This window comes from Entelurus aequoreus, linkage group LG16 (assembly GCF_033978785.1).
Source record: "Entelurus aequoreus isolate RoL-2023_Sb linkage group LG16, RoL_Eaeq_v1.1, whole genome shotgun sequence".
Taxonomy (NCBI): Eukaryota; Metazoa; Chordata; class Actinopteri; order Syngnathiformes; family Syngnathidae; genus Entelurus; species Entelurus aequoreus.
In genome coordinates this window covers 37,305,158-37,318,833 of record NC_084746.1, presented here as the reverse complement: position 1 = coordinate 37,318,833, position 13,676 = coordinate 37,305,158, and the positions used below count along the sequence as shown (strand labels likewise).

General features: G+C 40.1%; 1 protein-coding gene across 2 annotated transcripts in view; it reads left to right on the top strand.

Moving 5' to 3' along the window:
• The window catches only part of LOC133631354 (voltage-gated potassium channel subunit beta-1-like), a 67,293-nt gene that overhangs the window by 50,814 nt on the left and 2,803 nt on the right, over positions 1 to 13,676 (top strand). For both annotated transcript variants that reach the window (XM_062023545.1, XM_062023546.1), the window contains 5 exons: positions 2,972 to 3,057; positions 7,892 to 8,012; positions 8,088 to 8,182; positions 8,322 to 8,442; positions 11,300 to 11,388. In XM_062023545.1, the coding sequence (XP_061879529.1) occupies positions 2,972 to 3,057; positions 7,892 to 8,012; positions 8,088 to 8,182; positions 8,322 to 8,442; positions 11,300 to 11,388 (512 nt within the window). The remainder of the gene's footprint in view (positions 1 to 2,971; positions 3,058 to 7,891; positions 8,013 to 8,087; positions 8,183 to 8,321; positions 8,443 to 11,299; positions 11,389 to 13,676) is intronic.

Genomic DNA, 13,676 nt, shown 5'->3' with positions numbered 1-13,676 from the left:
ATATATATATATATATATATATATATATATATATATATATATATACACACACATATTAACTTTTTTTTTTTTTACGTAAGATTTTAAAGTAAAAAGAACCTGGAACATCTCAGTTGCCAAAATGTTAGCGTGTAATGTACAATGTTTATTTTTAACAGCATATAAATTAAAATGGGAAAACAGTACTAATGCTTTTACTGTGAAATCTACGGTAGTTTTTTGTTTTTTTTTATAATCACAGTAAAATCCTGGCAACTGAGCTACCAGTTTTTTTTTACAGTATTTTTTTTTTTTTTTTACAGAGTACAATTTGAAGGACAACTTGCTTTAAAATTGTGACTATAGCAGATATTTAGGTATTTATTTAGATTTTCACACAAACATGTTTGGAATTTACGATAAAATAAGATGCGTGGCAATATTCATTTGAAAAAAAATTTTTTTTTTAAATTCTGTCAAAATTTAACATTTTATACATTTAGTAAGAAAAAGACATTAATACCTGGTGTTTGCGGGCCACTTGAAATGACGGGCCTTGAGTTTGACACCTATGAAATAACCTGTGATTAATCATGATTAATCACAAGAGTGTGATTAACCTGATTTAAACAATCAGTCACTTGACAGCCCTACTCATAATATAATGGGACGGATGCTCTAAACGCCAAATCACCCACAAGTTGTAATGGACTTGCATGATAAATGCTGATGTTTCACCTGAGTTACACGGACGTCTGTTGCGATGATTCACTGTGGTTTAGTGCGGGGAAAACATTCGGAATTGGCAGCTAAGTATGGATTTGATGGTGGATCACGCCATTAAGATGTATTATTCACAGAAAATATACAGCTACATTTTTTTTCTTTTTACAACCTTCCAGTTCTCTCACTTGCCTGGTTTTTTGGCGATATTAGCTCTCCACCCACCTGAGACATACACGCACCATCCCTCGCCGAGACAAATTCTGGTCCAGAAGAGAACTAGATGAAAAGCAAAAAATGCACACTCTAAACTAGGGTTGTACCGTATACAGGTACTAGTATAATACCGCGATACTAATGAATCATATTCGGTACTATATCGGTCCCCCATCACCCCGCCCCCTGTTGTCGTCACGTCATGACATTGCTGGTTTTACGAGCAGAGGAGCATGTTCGGCACTGCACACACACGGAGTACTTACAAGCAGACACAGTCTGTAGAAAGAAAAGGGAGAATGGACACATTTAGGCTTAAAAACTAAAGATAAAGGTGAAGTTATAACACTGAAACACCTTCAGGAAGAGGTGCTTTAAGACATGGCTAGCTAGCTAGTGGCTAAAGTCCATCCGCAGTCTGCATTGTTTTAGCTACTTCTAACTCACTAATCCTTGCCTCCATGGCGACAAATAATCAATCAATCAATCAATCAATGTTTATTTATATAGCCCTAAATCACAAGTGTCTCAAAGGGCTGTACAAGCCACAACGACATCCTCGGTACAGAGCCCACATACGGGCAAGGAAAAACTCACCCCAGTGGGACGTCGGTGAATGACTATGAGAAACCTTGGAGAGGACCGCATATGTGGGTAACCCCCCCCCCCCCCCCCCCCCCCTCTAGGGGAGACCGAAAGCAACGGATGTCGAGTGGGTCTAACATAACATTGTGAAAGTCCAGTCCACAGTGGATCCAACACATCAGCGGGAGTCCAGTCCACAGAGGGGCCAACAGGAAACCATCCCGAGCGGAGACGGGTCAGCAGCGCAGAGATGTCCCCAACCGATGCACAGGCTAGTGGTCCACCCGGGGTCCCGACTCTGGACAGCCAGCACTTCATCCATGGCCACCGGACCTATGCAACTCCCCCTCGCAAGGGACAGGGGAGAAGAGGAGAGAAGAAAAGAAACGGCAGATCAACTGGTCTAAAAAAGGGGGGTCTATTTAAAGGCTAGATTATACAAATTAGTTTTAAGATGGGACTTAAATGCTTCTACTGAGGTAGAAAAATAAAGTATGTTTCTTAAAAGTATCATTACCAATGGAGGACGAGGAATAGCTAAACCTGCTTCACTACACACTGTAGGAGGATACAATAGCTCACCGGCGTCACAATGTAAACAAACACCATGGGTGGATCTACACCTGACATCCACTGTAAGAAACGTATCTAGTCAATACTACTATGATTACGTCAATATTTTTTACACCACAAAATCTTTTTATTTATTTATATTATATATTAATTAACTCAGGAAATACGCTCCTGGAAACATGAGGACTTAAATTATGACCAATGTATGACCCAAATTTGTGGTATCATCCAAAACTAATGTAAAGTATCCAAACAACAGAAGAATAAGGGATTATTACATTTGAACAGAAGTGTAAATAGAACATGTTAAAACAGAAAATAAGCAGATATTAACAGTAAATGAACAAGTATATTAATAATCCACTTTTACAGCTTGTCCTTAGTAATGTTGATAAAATAACAGAATGATAAATGACACAATATGTTACTGTATACGTCAGCAGACTAATTAGGAGCCTTTGTTTGGGACGGTATAGCTCGGTTGGTAGAGCGGCCGTGCCAGCAACTTGAGGGTTGCAGGTTCGATCCCCGCTTCCGCCATCCTAGTCACTGCCGTTGTGTCCTTGGGCAAGACACTTTACCCACCTGCTCCCAGTGCCACCCACACTGGTTTAAATGTAACTTAGATATTGGGTTTCACAATGTAAAGCGCTTTGAGTCACTTGAGAAAAAGCGCTATATAAATGTAATTCACTTCACTAATTCACTTTGTTTGTTTACTTACTACTAAAAGACAAGGCATACGGCAAATGGTTAATTTGTGCATTTAAAGGTCGATTAGATAGCAAAGCGAGGCCAAAAAAGCCGTTGTTGTGTTTTCTTCACTACATTGCTTTAGGTGACCACTAAGAATTGACGAGTGTTGTTTTCTTCTCTGTGTTTGTGTGTACAATAGAGATAGTGAGAGCCATGACACATGTGATTAACCAGGGCATGTCAATGTATTGGGGGACGTCACGGTGGTCCGCCATGGAGATCATGGTGAGTGACTACTGGCCTTCACTACAATAAACACTCAATATCATTGCATTTCTGGATGAACTTTTCATTTTTATTTTCACTTTAGTTCAACTTTTAATATAGCCTAATTTCCAACAAGTGGTAGGCTTAAATTCAGTTTGATTTTTTTGGCCAATTTTTTCGATAGAATCCACCCTCGTCACATTGTTTGTGACTTCAGTACATCACAGTTTTGTTTTGTTTTTAAACACTTTATAAAGCATATTTTACATATGTTTGGCCTAAATCAGGGGTGTAAAACTAATTTTTATGGAGGGCCACATCGCAGTAATGACTGCTTTCAGAGGGACACTTTTTTTAAATGTATTTACATTATGCATACGGGTAATAACGAGTGATTAATTATGATTAATTGAAATGCATATGCATTTGACTATTAGATATTTTTATGTATAACTTGCTTTAAAATCGTAAATAAAGGTGACAAACAGATATTTAACTATTTGTTTTTATCTCTCAAAAATACTTTTTCCCTACAGTATATAATAATATAATTGGCTTGATCAAATAATATTAATGTTTAAAATATGATTTTTTTTAATGTCAAAATTGAAAGAACGAATGCATTTAGTAAAAACAAACAAGCAAAAAAAATGTATTTTATTGAAACCCATTTTTTCCAGGCTTTCGTGGGCCACATAGAATGATGTGGTGGGCCAGGACTGGCCCCCAGGCCTTTAGTTTGACACCTGTGGCCTAAATTGAGCATGTTCAAGCATAATAATTGCTCAATTAATTATAACATATCAATACCACCGCGGTATTGGCCACGAACTGGAACCAAACCAATGAAGGCACGCTGTTAAGTATCATGGCCACTGATTGGCCCACGTTCAAGAGTGTGATTAATTTGATTAGGAAAATTAATCACTTGACAGCCCTGTTTATAATTGATAATTTCTTCTTTACAGGAATTTATTTACCAAGGACAGGCCAAGGACCGAATGTCCGCAAGAAATAAGGGTTTAATAATATGAATCAATTAATTTACAAAGTGAATTAATGCATAATAATACTATACAGAAACAAATCAGAATTAATTGAAATTGTAAATTCACATTTTCATTGACTAATTTATTCAAATTTTAATTAGAAAATAATTTGCCTTTAAATTAATTTATCTACAAACAAGCTACAAAACAAAAACATTTATTTAGTTCATTTTCAAACCAATCTGTAGCACCCTCTTTTGCATATCACGCACTGTGCGTAAGCCCCACGATCCTTTGGGGCCCCCGTTTTGCATGAATAAACTCTTGTAAAATGTCAATTAATGAATGATATTTAGGGCATTTCAATGGAAATTTCACTGAAAACATATTCCTAGCCTCTGTGGCGTGCAGTGTGAGTGCTGAGCTGCTTACTACTGTACTTTCCAGGCTATAGCGCGCACCGATAATTAAGCCGCACCCACCTAATTTTAGAATAAATAAATATTTGTACGTATATTAGTCGCACTGGACCATAAACCGCAGATATATACAGATACAATTTTTTTTTTATATAAATGTTTATTTACTACATACCTTAATTGTTTCCAAACGGTGCCTGTCACATAGCAGTAAAACGGCTGATCAAACAAAACAGAAGTTATCATCATGGACTCACTAGCAGTGGAAGCCAGATCTCCAATCAGCTAAACAGACTCAATAACTCCACGGTGACGTGTTGGTGAATGTATGAAACTGAAACAATGCAAAAATAATGCCATTGTAAGTTAATAATACTAACACGGACACTTGTAAACGTGTTAGCATATTGGATAGTGCTAATGATGCGACCTTGACCACATTACATAGCACATACAAAAACACAAAAACAAAAACAGACATCACACATGAGATGGTTTAGTAGGTATGAATTGTTTTAGTTATATTGTAAAACGTACAAACGTTGCTTGGAGTAATGAATGAAAAATCCTTACGAACAGAAACACCATGAATGACTTGAAGACAAAAAACGGGTTATACTTCCTGTTCAAGGCACGAAATGGGAAACACTGTACATTTTCAACCCGCGGCGCATGCAATGAGCGAACTCGCGAAATAGCACAGTCAATAACACACCTTTTCAGTGTGAAAATCCATCCATCCATCCATATTCTTCCACCTATCCGAGGTCGGGTCGCGGGGGCAGCAGCCTAAGTAGGGAAGCCCAGACTTCCCTCTCCCCAGCCACTTCGTCCAGCTCTTCCCGGGGGATCCTGAGGCGCTCCCAGGCCAGCCGGGAGACATAGTCTTTCCAACGTGTCCTGGGTCTTCCCCGCGGCCTCCTACCGGTCGGACGTGCCCTAAACACCTCCCTAGGGAGGTGACCAGATGCCCGAACCACCTCATCTGGCTCCTCTCGATGTGGAGGAGCAGCGGCTTTACTTTGAGCCCCTCCCAGATGGCAGAGCTTCTCACCCCATCTCTAAGGGAGAGCCCCGCCACCCGGCGGAGGAAACTCATTTCGGCCGCTTGTACCCGTGATCTTGTCCTTTCGGTCATAACCCAAAGCTCATGACCATAGGTGAGGATGGGAACGTAGATCGACCGGTAAATTGAGTGCTTTGCCTTCCGGCTCAGCTCCTTCTTCACCACAACGGATCGATACAGCGTCCGCATTACTGAAGACGCCGCACCGATCCGCCTGTCGATCTCACGATCCACTCTTCCCTCACTCGTGAACAAGACTCAGAGGTACTTGAACTCCTCCACTTGGGGCAGGGTCTCCTCCGCAACCCGAAGATGGGACTCCACCCTTTTCCGGGCGAGAACCATGGACTCGGACTTGGAGGTGCTGATTCTCATCCCAGTCACTTCAGTGTGAAAATGATTTGTTGAATACAAAACATTATGGCCATTAGCGAATACCATCCATTTTCTACCGCTTGTCCCTTTTGAGGTCGCGGGGGTTGCTGGAGCCTATCTCAGCTACAATCGGGCGGAAGGCGGGGTACACCCTGGACAAGTCGCCACTTCATCAGAGGGCCAACACAGATAGACAGACAACATTCACACTCACATTCACTCACTAGGGCCAATTTAGTGTTGCCAATCAACCTATCCCCAGGTGCATGTCTTTGGAGGTGGGAGGAAGCTGGAGTACCCAGAGGGAACCCACGCAGTCAAGGGGAGAACTTGTAAACTCCACACAAAAAGATCCCGAGCCCGGGATTGAACTCAGGACTACTCAGGACCTTCGTATTGTGAGGCACATGCACTAATCCCTGTGCCACCAGCGAATACATTTCCATAAATTAGCCGCACCGTTTCATATGCCGCAGGGTACAAAGCGTAGGAAGAAAGTAGCAATTTATAGTGCGAAAAATACAGTAGTCGTACTCCAATTAAGTTGGAGCTCTGTCAGGAAATTAAGCAGAGGTAGGTTTTATTTATGTTAAATGTGTTATTTTGCACTAACAAAAATAATAATAAAACATTTATACTTTTCAATAAATAGGGTTTAGTGCAACAAAGCATCAGATTTAAAAAGTAAAAGTGTGTTTCACATAAATAAAGAAATGTGAAAAAAAAGTGTAATGAAGCACGGCATCATAATAAAAATCTGCTTAGGGACCTAATTTATCCCGAGTGTTACACAAAAGACAAATCAGCGTACTGATACCAAATTGCATATTGGCATATGGCAGAGGGCAAATATTTTGACTCGGGGGCCACATTGAGAGAAAAAAACGTGTCTTGGGGGCCAATGTGTATGTGTGTATAAATGATATATACACTGCTATACAGTATGTGTGTTTGGGTCTCTTTTTTTCAGGAACACTAATACCAAAAGTCACAATGTCCGATAGAGTTCTAAAAAAGTCATGACAGACCACCTCAAAAAAACGGATTGGAATTTTACGATTTTTTTACTGAATGGGACACCCAAAATGAACATTACAATAAAGAAAGTGGGATTTACAATATGAACAATGAACAATAAGGCGAAGTTGATAGAGTGGCTGTGCCAGCAATCGGAGTGTTGCTGGTTACTGGGGTTCAATCCCCACCTTCTACCTTCCTAGTCACGTCCGTTGTGTCCTTGGGCAAGACACTTCACCCTTTGCCTCTGATGGCTGCTGGTTAGCGCCTTGCATGGCAGCTCCCGCCATCAGTGCGTGAATGTGTGTGTGAATGGGTGAATGTGGAAATACTGTCAAAGCGCTTTGAGTACCTTGAAGGTAGAAAAGCGCTATACAAGTATAACCCATTTATCATTTATCATTTAATATTAACAACATATGACCATCGCTCCTCCATAGACATATTTTACAATCAAGCAAAACACAACAAAAATGTAACAAACAGCACAGTATGAATGCAAAATGTAATAAACATCTTCAATAGGATATATTATCACTTTTATGCAGACATTTGTTGTAAAAATGTGCTTCCGCATCTGTTCCTGACACATGCGTTTGGGGCTGGCTGCTCTGAAAACAAACCCCGCCCACTCTGCTTTGTTCCTGATCTAAGATGCTGTGACGTAGATTACCGTAATAACTCATATAACACTCAAAAGCGCAGATTTCAACCATTGAAATACTTTTTATAGTTCGAGACTTATGGTCATTTAAAAACAGCACTGCACATCATAGTGGCGGTGACCGTTTTGATGTTAAAGGTATAAAAAAATTATGTAGAACGTCCGACGGGCCGGATTGAAAATCTTAATGGGCCGTGGGCCGTATTTTGCCCAGGTCTGGCATATGGTTTTAGGGCCGCAGTGCATATTTGAAAAAAAAAACTTATCAGAGTGCAGTTGTTTGCTTTGTCCCCTAATATTCTGTCTCTTCTCATTTATTTAGGAGGCCTATTCTGTGGCCAGGCAATTCAATCTCATTCCACCAGTCTGTGAGCAGGCAGAGTATCATTTTTTCCAGAGAGACAAAGTGGAAACACAGCTGCCAGAGCTCTACCACAAGATAGGTCGGTTTCGTCATTCAACCCTTCCAGGCTCGCCCTGAAATTCTTTTGTATCGACCTGTCACTCTTTAATCACAGGTGTAGGTGTGGTCTCCTGGTCTCCTTTGGCCTGCGGCATCATCACTGGGAAATATGAGAACGGAGTCCCAGAAACCTCCAGGGCCTCCATGAAGGTACGGCTTGAGCTTCATTCTGACCACGAGCTTAGTGCACGGAACCTCCAGCGGGTACAGGCACGGAATGTGGTTTGCTTCGAACTTTGTGTTTCTGATTTACAAGTAATCTAATCCGCTCCTTTGTTTCATCTCGCAGCCATACCAGTGGTTAAAGGAGAAAATAACGAGTGAGGATGGAAGGAAACAGCACGCCAAGCTGAAGGAGTTGGCTCACATAGCGGAGAAGCTTGGTTGTACGTTACCCCAACTCGCTATCGGTGAGAGACTTTTAGGACTTTCTGTGTGTTTACTGTTTTGGACTTTTTTCATATCCAACAAAGAATTGTCCATAGAAAAAGTAAGATCTTTTGAAGTATTTGTTTGAGTACTCAAATAACATCAGATTACAAAGAAGAAATGGTTTTCGCTGCTACTGAAAGGAGAAGAAGAGGAGCAAGAGGGAGAGAGAGACAAAGAACTCTTCCACAACTTTATAACTTTTAGGAATGAGAGGAGGAGGACGGGGTTTGGGGTGAAACCACCTGTCTCTGAGATGAACATTTAGACAAAAAATAATAATGTTGCCATTAGATAGGGACGGCGTGGCAAAGTTGGTAGAGTGGCTGTGCCAGCAATCGGAGTGTTGCTGGTTAACGGATTCCTAGTCACGTCCGTTGTGTCCTTGGGCAAGACACTTCACCCTTTGCCTCTGATGGCTGCTGGTTAGCGCCTTGCATGGCAGCTCCCGCCATCAGTGTGTGAATGTGTGTGTGAATGGGTAAATGTGGAAATAGTGTCAAAGCGCTTTGAGTACCTTGAAGGTAAAAAAGCGCTATACAAGTATAACCCATTTATCATTAGATTAATCATATGGCAAAATAGCTCAAATATAATGGCAAAATCGTTGCAATATCCTGTCTGGCGATGTCTTGATTAGCCTCAAAGGATGAATAAAGTCGATCTAGGGTTGTATGGTATACCTGTACTAGTATAGTATCGCAGTACTAATGAATCAAAAACAGTACTATATGCTGTATGTACCATTCATCCATTTTCTACCGCTTATTCCCTTTTGGGGTCGTGGGGGGCGCTGGAGCCTATCTCAGGCGGAAGGCGGGGTACACCCTGGACAAGTCGCCACCTCATCACAGGGCCAACACAGATAGACAGACAACATTCACACTCACATTCACACACTAGGGCCAATTTTTTAGTGTTGCCAATCAACCAATCCCCAGGTGAATGTCTTTGGAAGTGGGAGGAAGCCGTAGTACCCGGAGGGAACCCACGCAGTCACGGGGAGAACATGCAAACTCCACACAGAAAGATACCGAGCGCAGAATTGAACCCAGGACCTTCATATTATGAGGCAGACGCACTAACATATACCGGTTCGCCATATATATTTTTTTACAGGCATGACGGCACGTCGTCATCACGTCATGACATTGCTGGTTTTACGAGCAGAGGAGCATGTTCGGCAGCGCGCACACACGGAGTACTTACAAGCAGACACAGTGTGTAGACAGAAAAGGAAGAACAGACACATTTTGGCTTAAAAACTGAAAATAAAGGTGAAGTTATAAGGAAGAGGTGCTTTAAAACATGGCGAGCTAGTTAGCGGCTAATGTCCATCCGCAGTCGGCAGTGTTTTAGCTACTTCTAAATCACTAATCCTCGCCTCCATGGCGACAAATAAAGTACATTTCTTACAAGTAACATTATCACTGCAGGACGAGGAATAGCTAAACATGCTTCACTACACACCGTAGGAGGATACAATAGCTCACCGACGTCACAATGTAAACAAATACCATGGGTGGATCTACACCTGACATCCACTGTAATGATACTAAGTACAAGAGCATATCTAGTCGATACTACTATGATTACATCGATATTTTTTATCATCACAAAATATTTTTTCTTTTTTTTCTTAAATTCATATCATATACATAAACTCAGGAAATATGTCCCTGGACACATGAGAACTTAAATTATGACCAATGTATGACCCTGTAACTACTTGGTATCGGATCGATACCTAAATGTGTGGTATCATCCAAAACTAATGTAAAGTGTCAAACAACAGAAAAATAAGTGATTATTACATTTTAACAGAAGTGTAGATAGAACATGTTCAAACAGAAATCAACCAGATATTAACTGTAAATCAACAAGTAGATTAATAATCATTTTTTACAGTTTTTCCTTTATAAGGTTGACAAAATAATATAATGATAAATGACACAATATGTTACTGCATATGTCAGCAGACTAATTAGGAGTCTTTGTTTGTTTACTTACTACTAAAAGACAAGTTGTCTAGTACAGTGGTTCTCAACCTTTTTTCAGTGATGTACCCCCTGTGAACATTTTTTTAATTCAAGTACCCCCTAATCAGAGCAAAGCATTATTGGTTGAAAAAAAGAGATAAAGAAGTAAAATACAGCACTATGTCATCAGTTTCTGATGTATTAAATTGTATAACACTGCAAAATATTGCTCATTTGTTGTGGTCTTTCTTGAACTATTTGGAAAAAAAGATATAAAAATAACTAAAAACTTGTCGAAAAATAAACAAGTGATTCAATTCTAAATAAAGATTTCTACACATAGAAGTAATCATGAACTTAAAGTGCCCTCTTTGGGGATTGTAATAAAGATCCGTCTGGATTCATGAATTTAATTCTAAACATTTCTTCACAAAAAAAGAAATCTTTAACATCAATATTTATGGAACATGTCCACAAAAAATCTAGCTGTCAACACTGAATATTGCATTGTTGCATTTCTTTTCACAGTTCTTTTTGACAGACATTTAAAAAAAATCTCATGTACCTCTTGGCATACCTTCAAGTACCCCCAGGGGTACGCGTACCCCCACTTGAGAACCACTGGTCTAGTATGTTCACTATTTTATTTAAGGACTACATTGCAAGAATAAACATATGTTTAATGTATCCTAAGATTTTTTGTTAAAATAAAGCCAATAATGCCATTTTTTGTGGTACCCTTTATTTAGTATCAAAGTATCAAAAAGTATCGAAAAGTATCAAAATACATTTTGGTACCTCTACCAAAATATTGGTATCGAGACAACCCTAAGTCGATCTATTTGTGTCTGTTTTTCAGCATGGTGCCTGAGGAATGAAGGTGTGAGCTCAGTACTGCTGGGATCCTCCAATCCAAGCCAGCTAACAGAGAATCTCGGCGCCATTCAGGTTGACTGAATATGTCTTATATCAGATCAGGAGTGTCCAACTCATTTTTATTGAGGGCCACATCGCATACATGGCGAAAAATATGGTAGTAAGAACGATGAAGTTCTTTATTGACACATTATTTCCAGGCTTTTGCGGGCCACATAAAATGATGTTGCGAACCAGATCTGGCCCCCGGGCCTTGAGTTTGATACCTGTGCCTTATATCATCTGTATTATTTACCGTGGAACCTCCAAATTTGAATTCCAAAAATGTATTTTTAAAGAACCACAAAAACTTACACTTTTTTTTTGGTCACTCTTGGAAGGTCCCATATTATTATTTTTTATTTTAAACAAGTCTCAGAGGTCCCACAATCATGTACTCAAGGTGCGTTGCCATATTCTAGCCTTTGATGTTTTAGACAGTTTTTGATGAGTCCTCCTGGGAACACCTTGTTTTGTGTGCAAGCCTTCATCCAACAGAGTGTGTGGCTCCAAAAAGTGCTCTTGTGCACTTGATTAGTGATGGGATTTTTGGCTCTCTGAAGGGAGTCACCTCTCGAAGACCCCTTCCTTTTGAAGAGCTTTTCAAAAGACTGGCTCATTTTTATGGTTCTTGTTTTTAATACTTACCTTATTTTTTGGAATATAAGGCGCACTTAAAATCCTTTAATTTTCTCAAAAATCGACAGTGCACCTTATAACCCGGTGTGCCTAATGTACGGAATAATTCTGGTTGTGCTTACCGACCTCGAAGCAATTTTATTTGGTACATGGTGTAATGATAAGTGTGACCAGTAGATGGCAGTCACACATAAGAGATATGTAGACTGCAAGATGACGCCAGTAACAACACCAACACTTTAAATGTTATGTTATATATTATTAAATATTTCAGTACGACTTTGAAGCCACACCACTGAATGGATTGTCGGCCCATTACGGCTACCGTAGTCAGAGATACAAGTATTACTATGGTGTGTGTATAAGGACCGCAAAATGGCACCCATTAGTAGACATATTATCTGGCGTTTTGTTTCGCAATATTATGAAAAACCAACTTTCTTACCTTCTGGTACCTGCTGATGTGTATTTGAGATCTGCATAAGTCCTGAAAATTTGCGCACGTCGGCCACTGAAGTCCGTGGTGACGCCGTAGTCCAAAAGCTTCTTTTTCTCTATCTTCTTGTTATGGGACATTCATCCTCCACTGTTGGCATTTCTAATATAAAGTAGTGTAAAGTTCTAACTTATATCTCGCAATGGAAGCGCCAAAAACTACCTGTGTAGTGAGTTTACATAATTCACCCAAGGAACTTTAGTTATTAGAGATTTCCAGTCGGACGGTTTTTCATGGGACACATTTCCGGCGTTGTTGTTGCACTAGTGAGCCACGGATGAGAAGATGCTGCTACGTTATTGATTAAAGTAAAGTCTGAATGTCATGAAAACAGTTGGCTCCATCTTTTGACACTTCTTCCACTACCGTCCTTGCACGCTACACCGCTACAACAAAGATGACGGGGAGAAGACGCTGTCGAAGTGGAGGCACGTAAATAAGACCGCCCACAAAGCGGTGCATCCTGAAGCGACTGTCAGAAAGCGGCTTGAAGATGATCTGTAAAACATCATCTATGCAACATGTTGACCAAAGAACCACCATTACATGTTATGTAGACCACAAGGAAGTCTTTTACATTTAGAAAAAAATCATAATATGACCCTTTTAATGCGCCTTATAATCCGGTGCGCCTTTTGTATGAAAATAGACCTGACTAGACCCGCTCATCAGCAGTGCGCCTTATAATCCTGTGCGCCCTATGGTCCGAAAAATACGGTACCTCCGGTGTTGTGACCTCTGTTTACATCCGTCACGTCAAAAATATACCTTCTCACTGGCTACTAATAAATCCTCCAGGATTAAAACTGGTTCGGAACTAACAGTGTTTGGATTGTAATCACCCAAATCATCCTTGTTTTGGCGCACCTGTCCTGTAATTTAGTCCAGCGTTTAGGCAAAGGGAACAACGACTATCTGCGGCTAAGATGAGCATTCAACACATTTTGTTTGGATCCTATTTTTTTTATATACATTTTGTTAAAAAAAACGCCAATATGATGTTTTGACACGAAAATTAATGTCTAAAAACGTGGATTTACGTGTTTTCAAGGACATTTCACATGCTTGTGTTCTATATCAAAACTTTTATTGTTGATCTGGCACTATATATAGAAAACAATCCACAGTTGTATGACTGTTAAACTGTTAGGTAAACCTGCATGTAGTCATTAACGGGTTTATAATG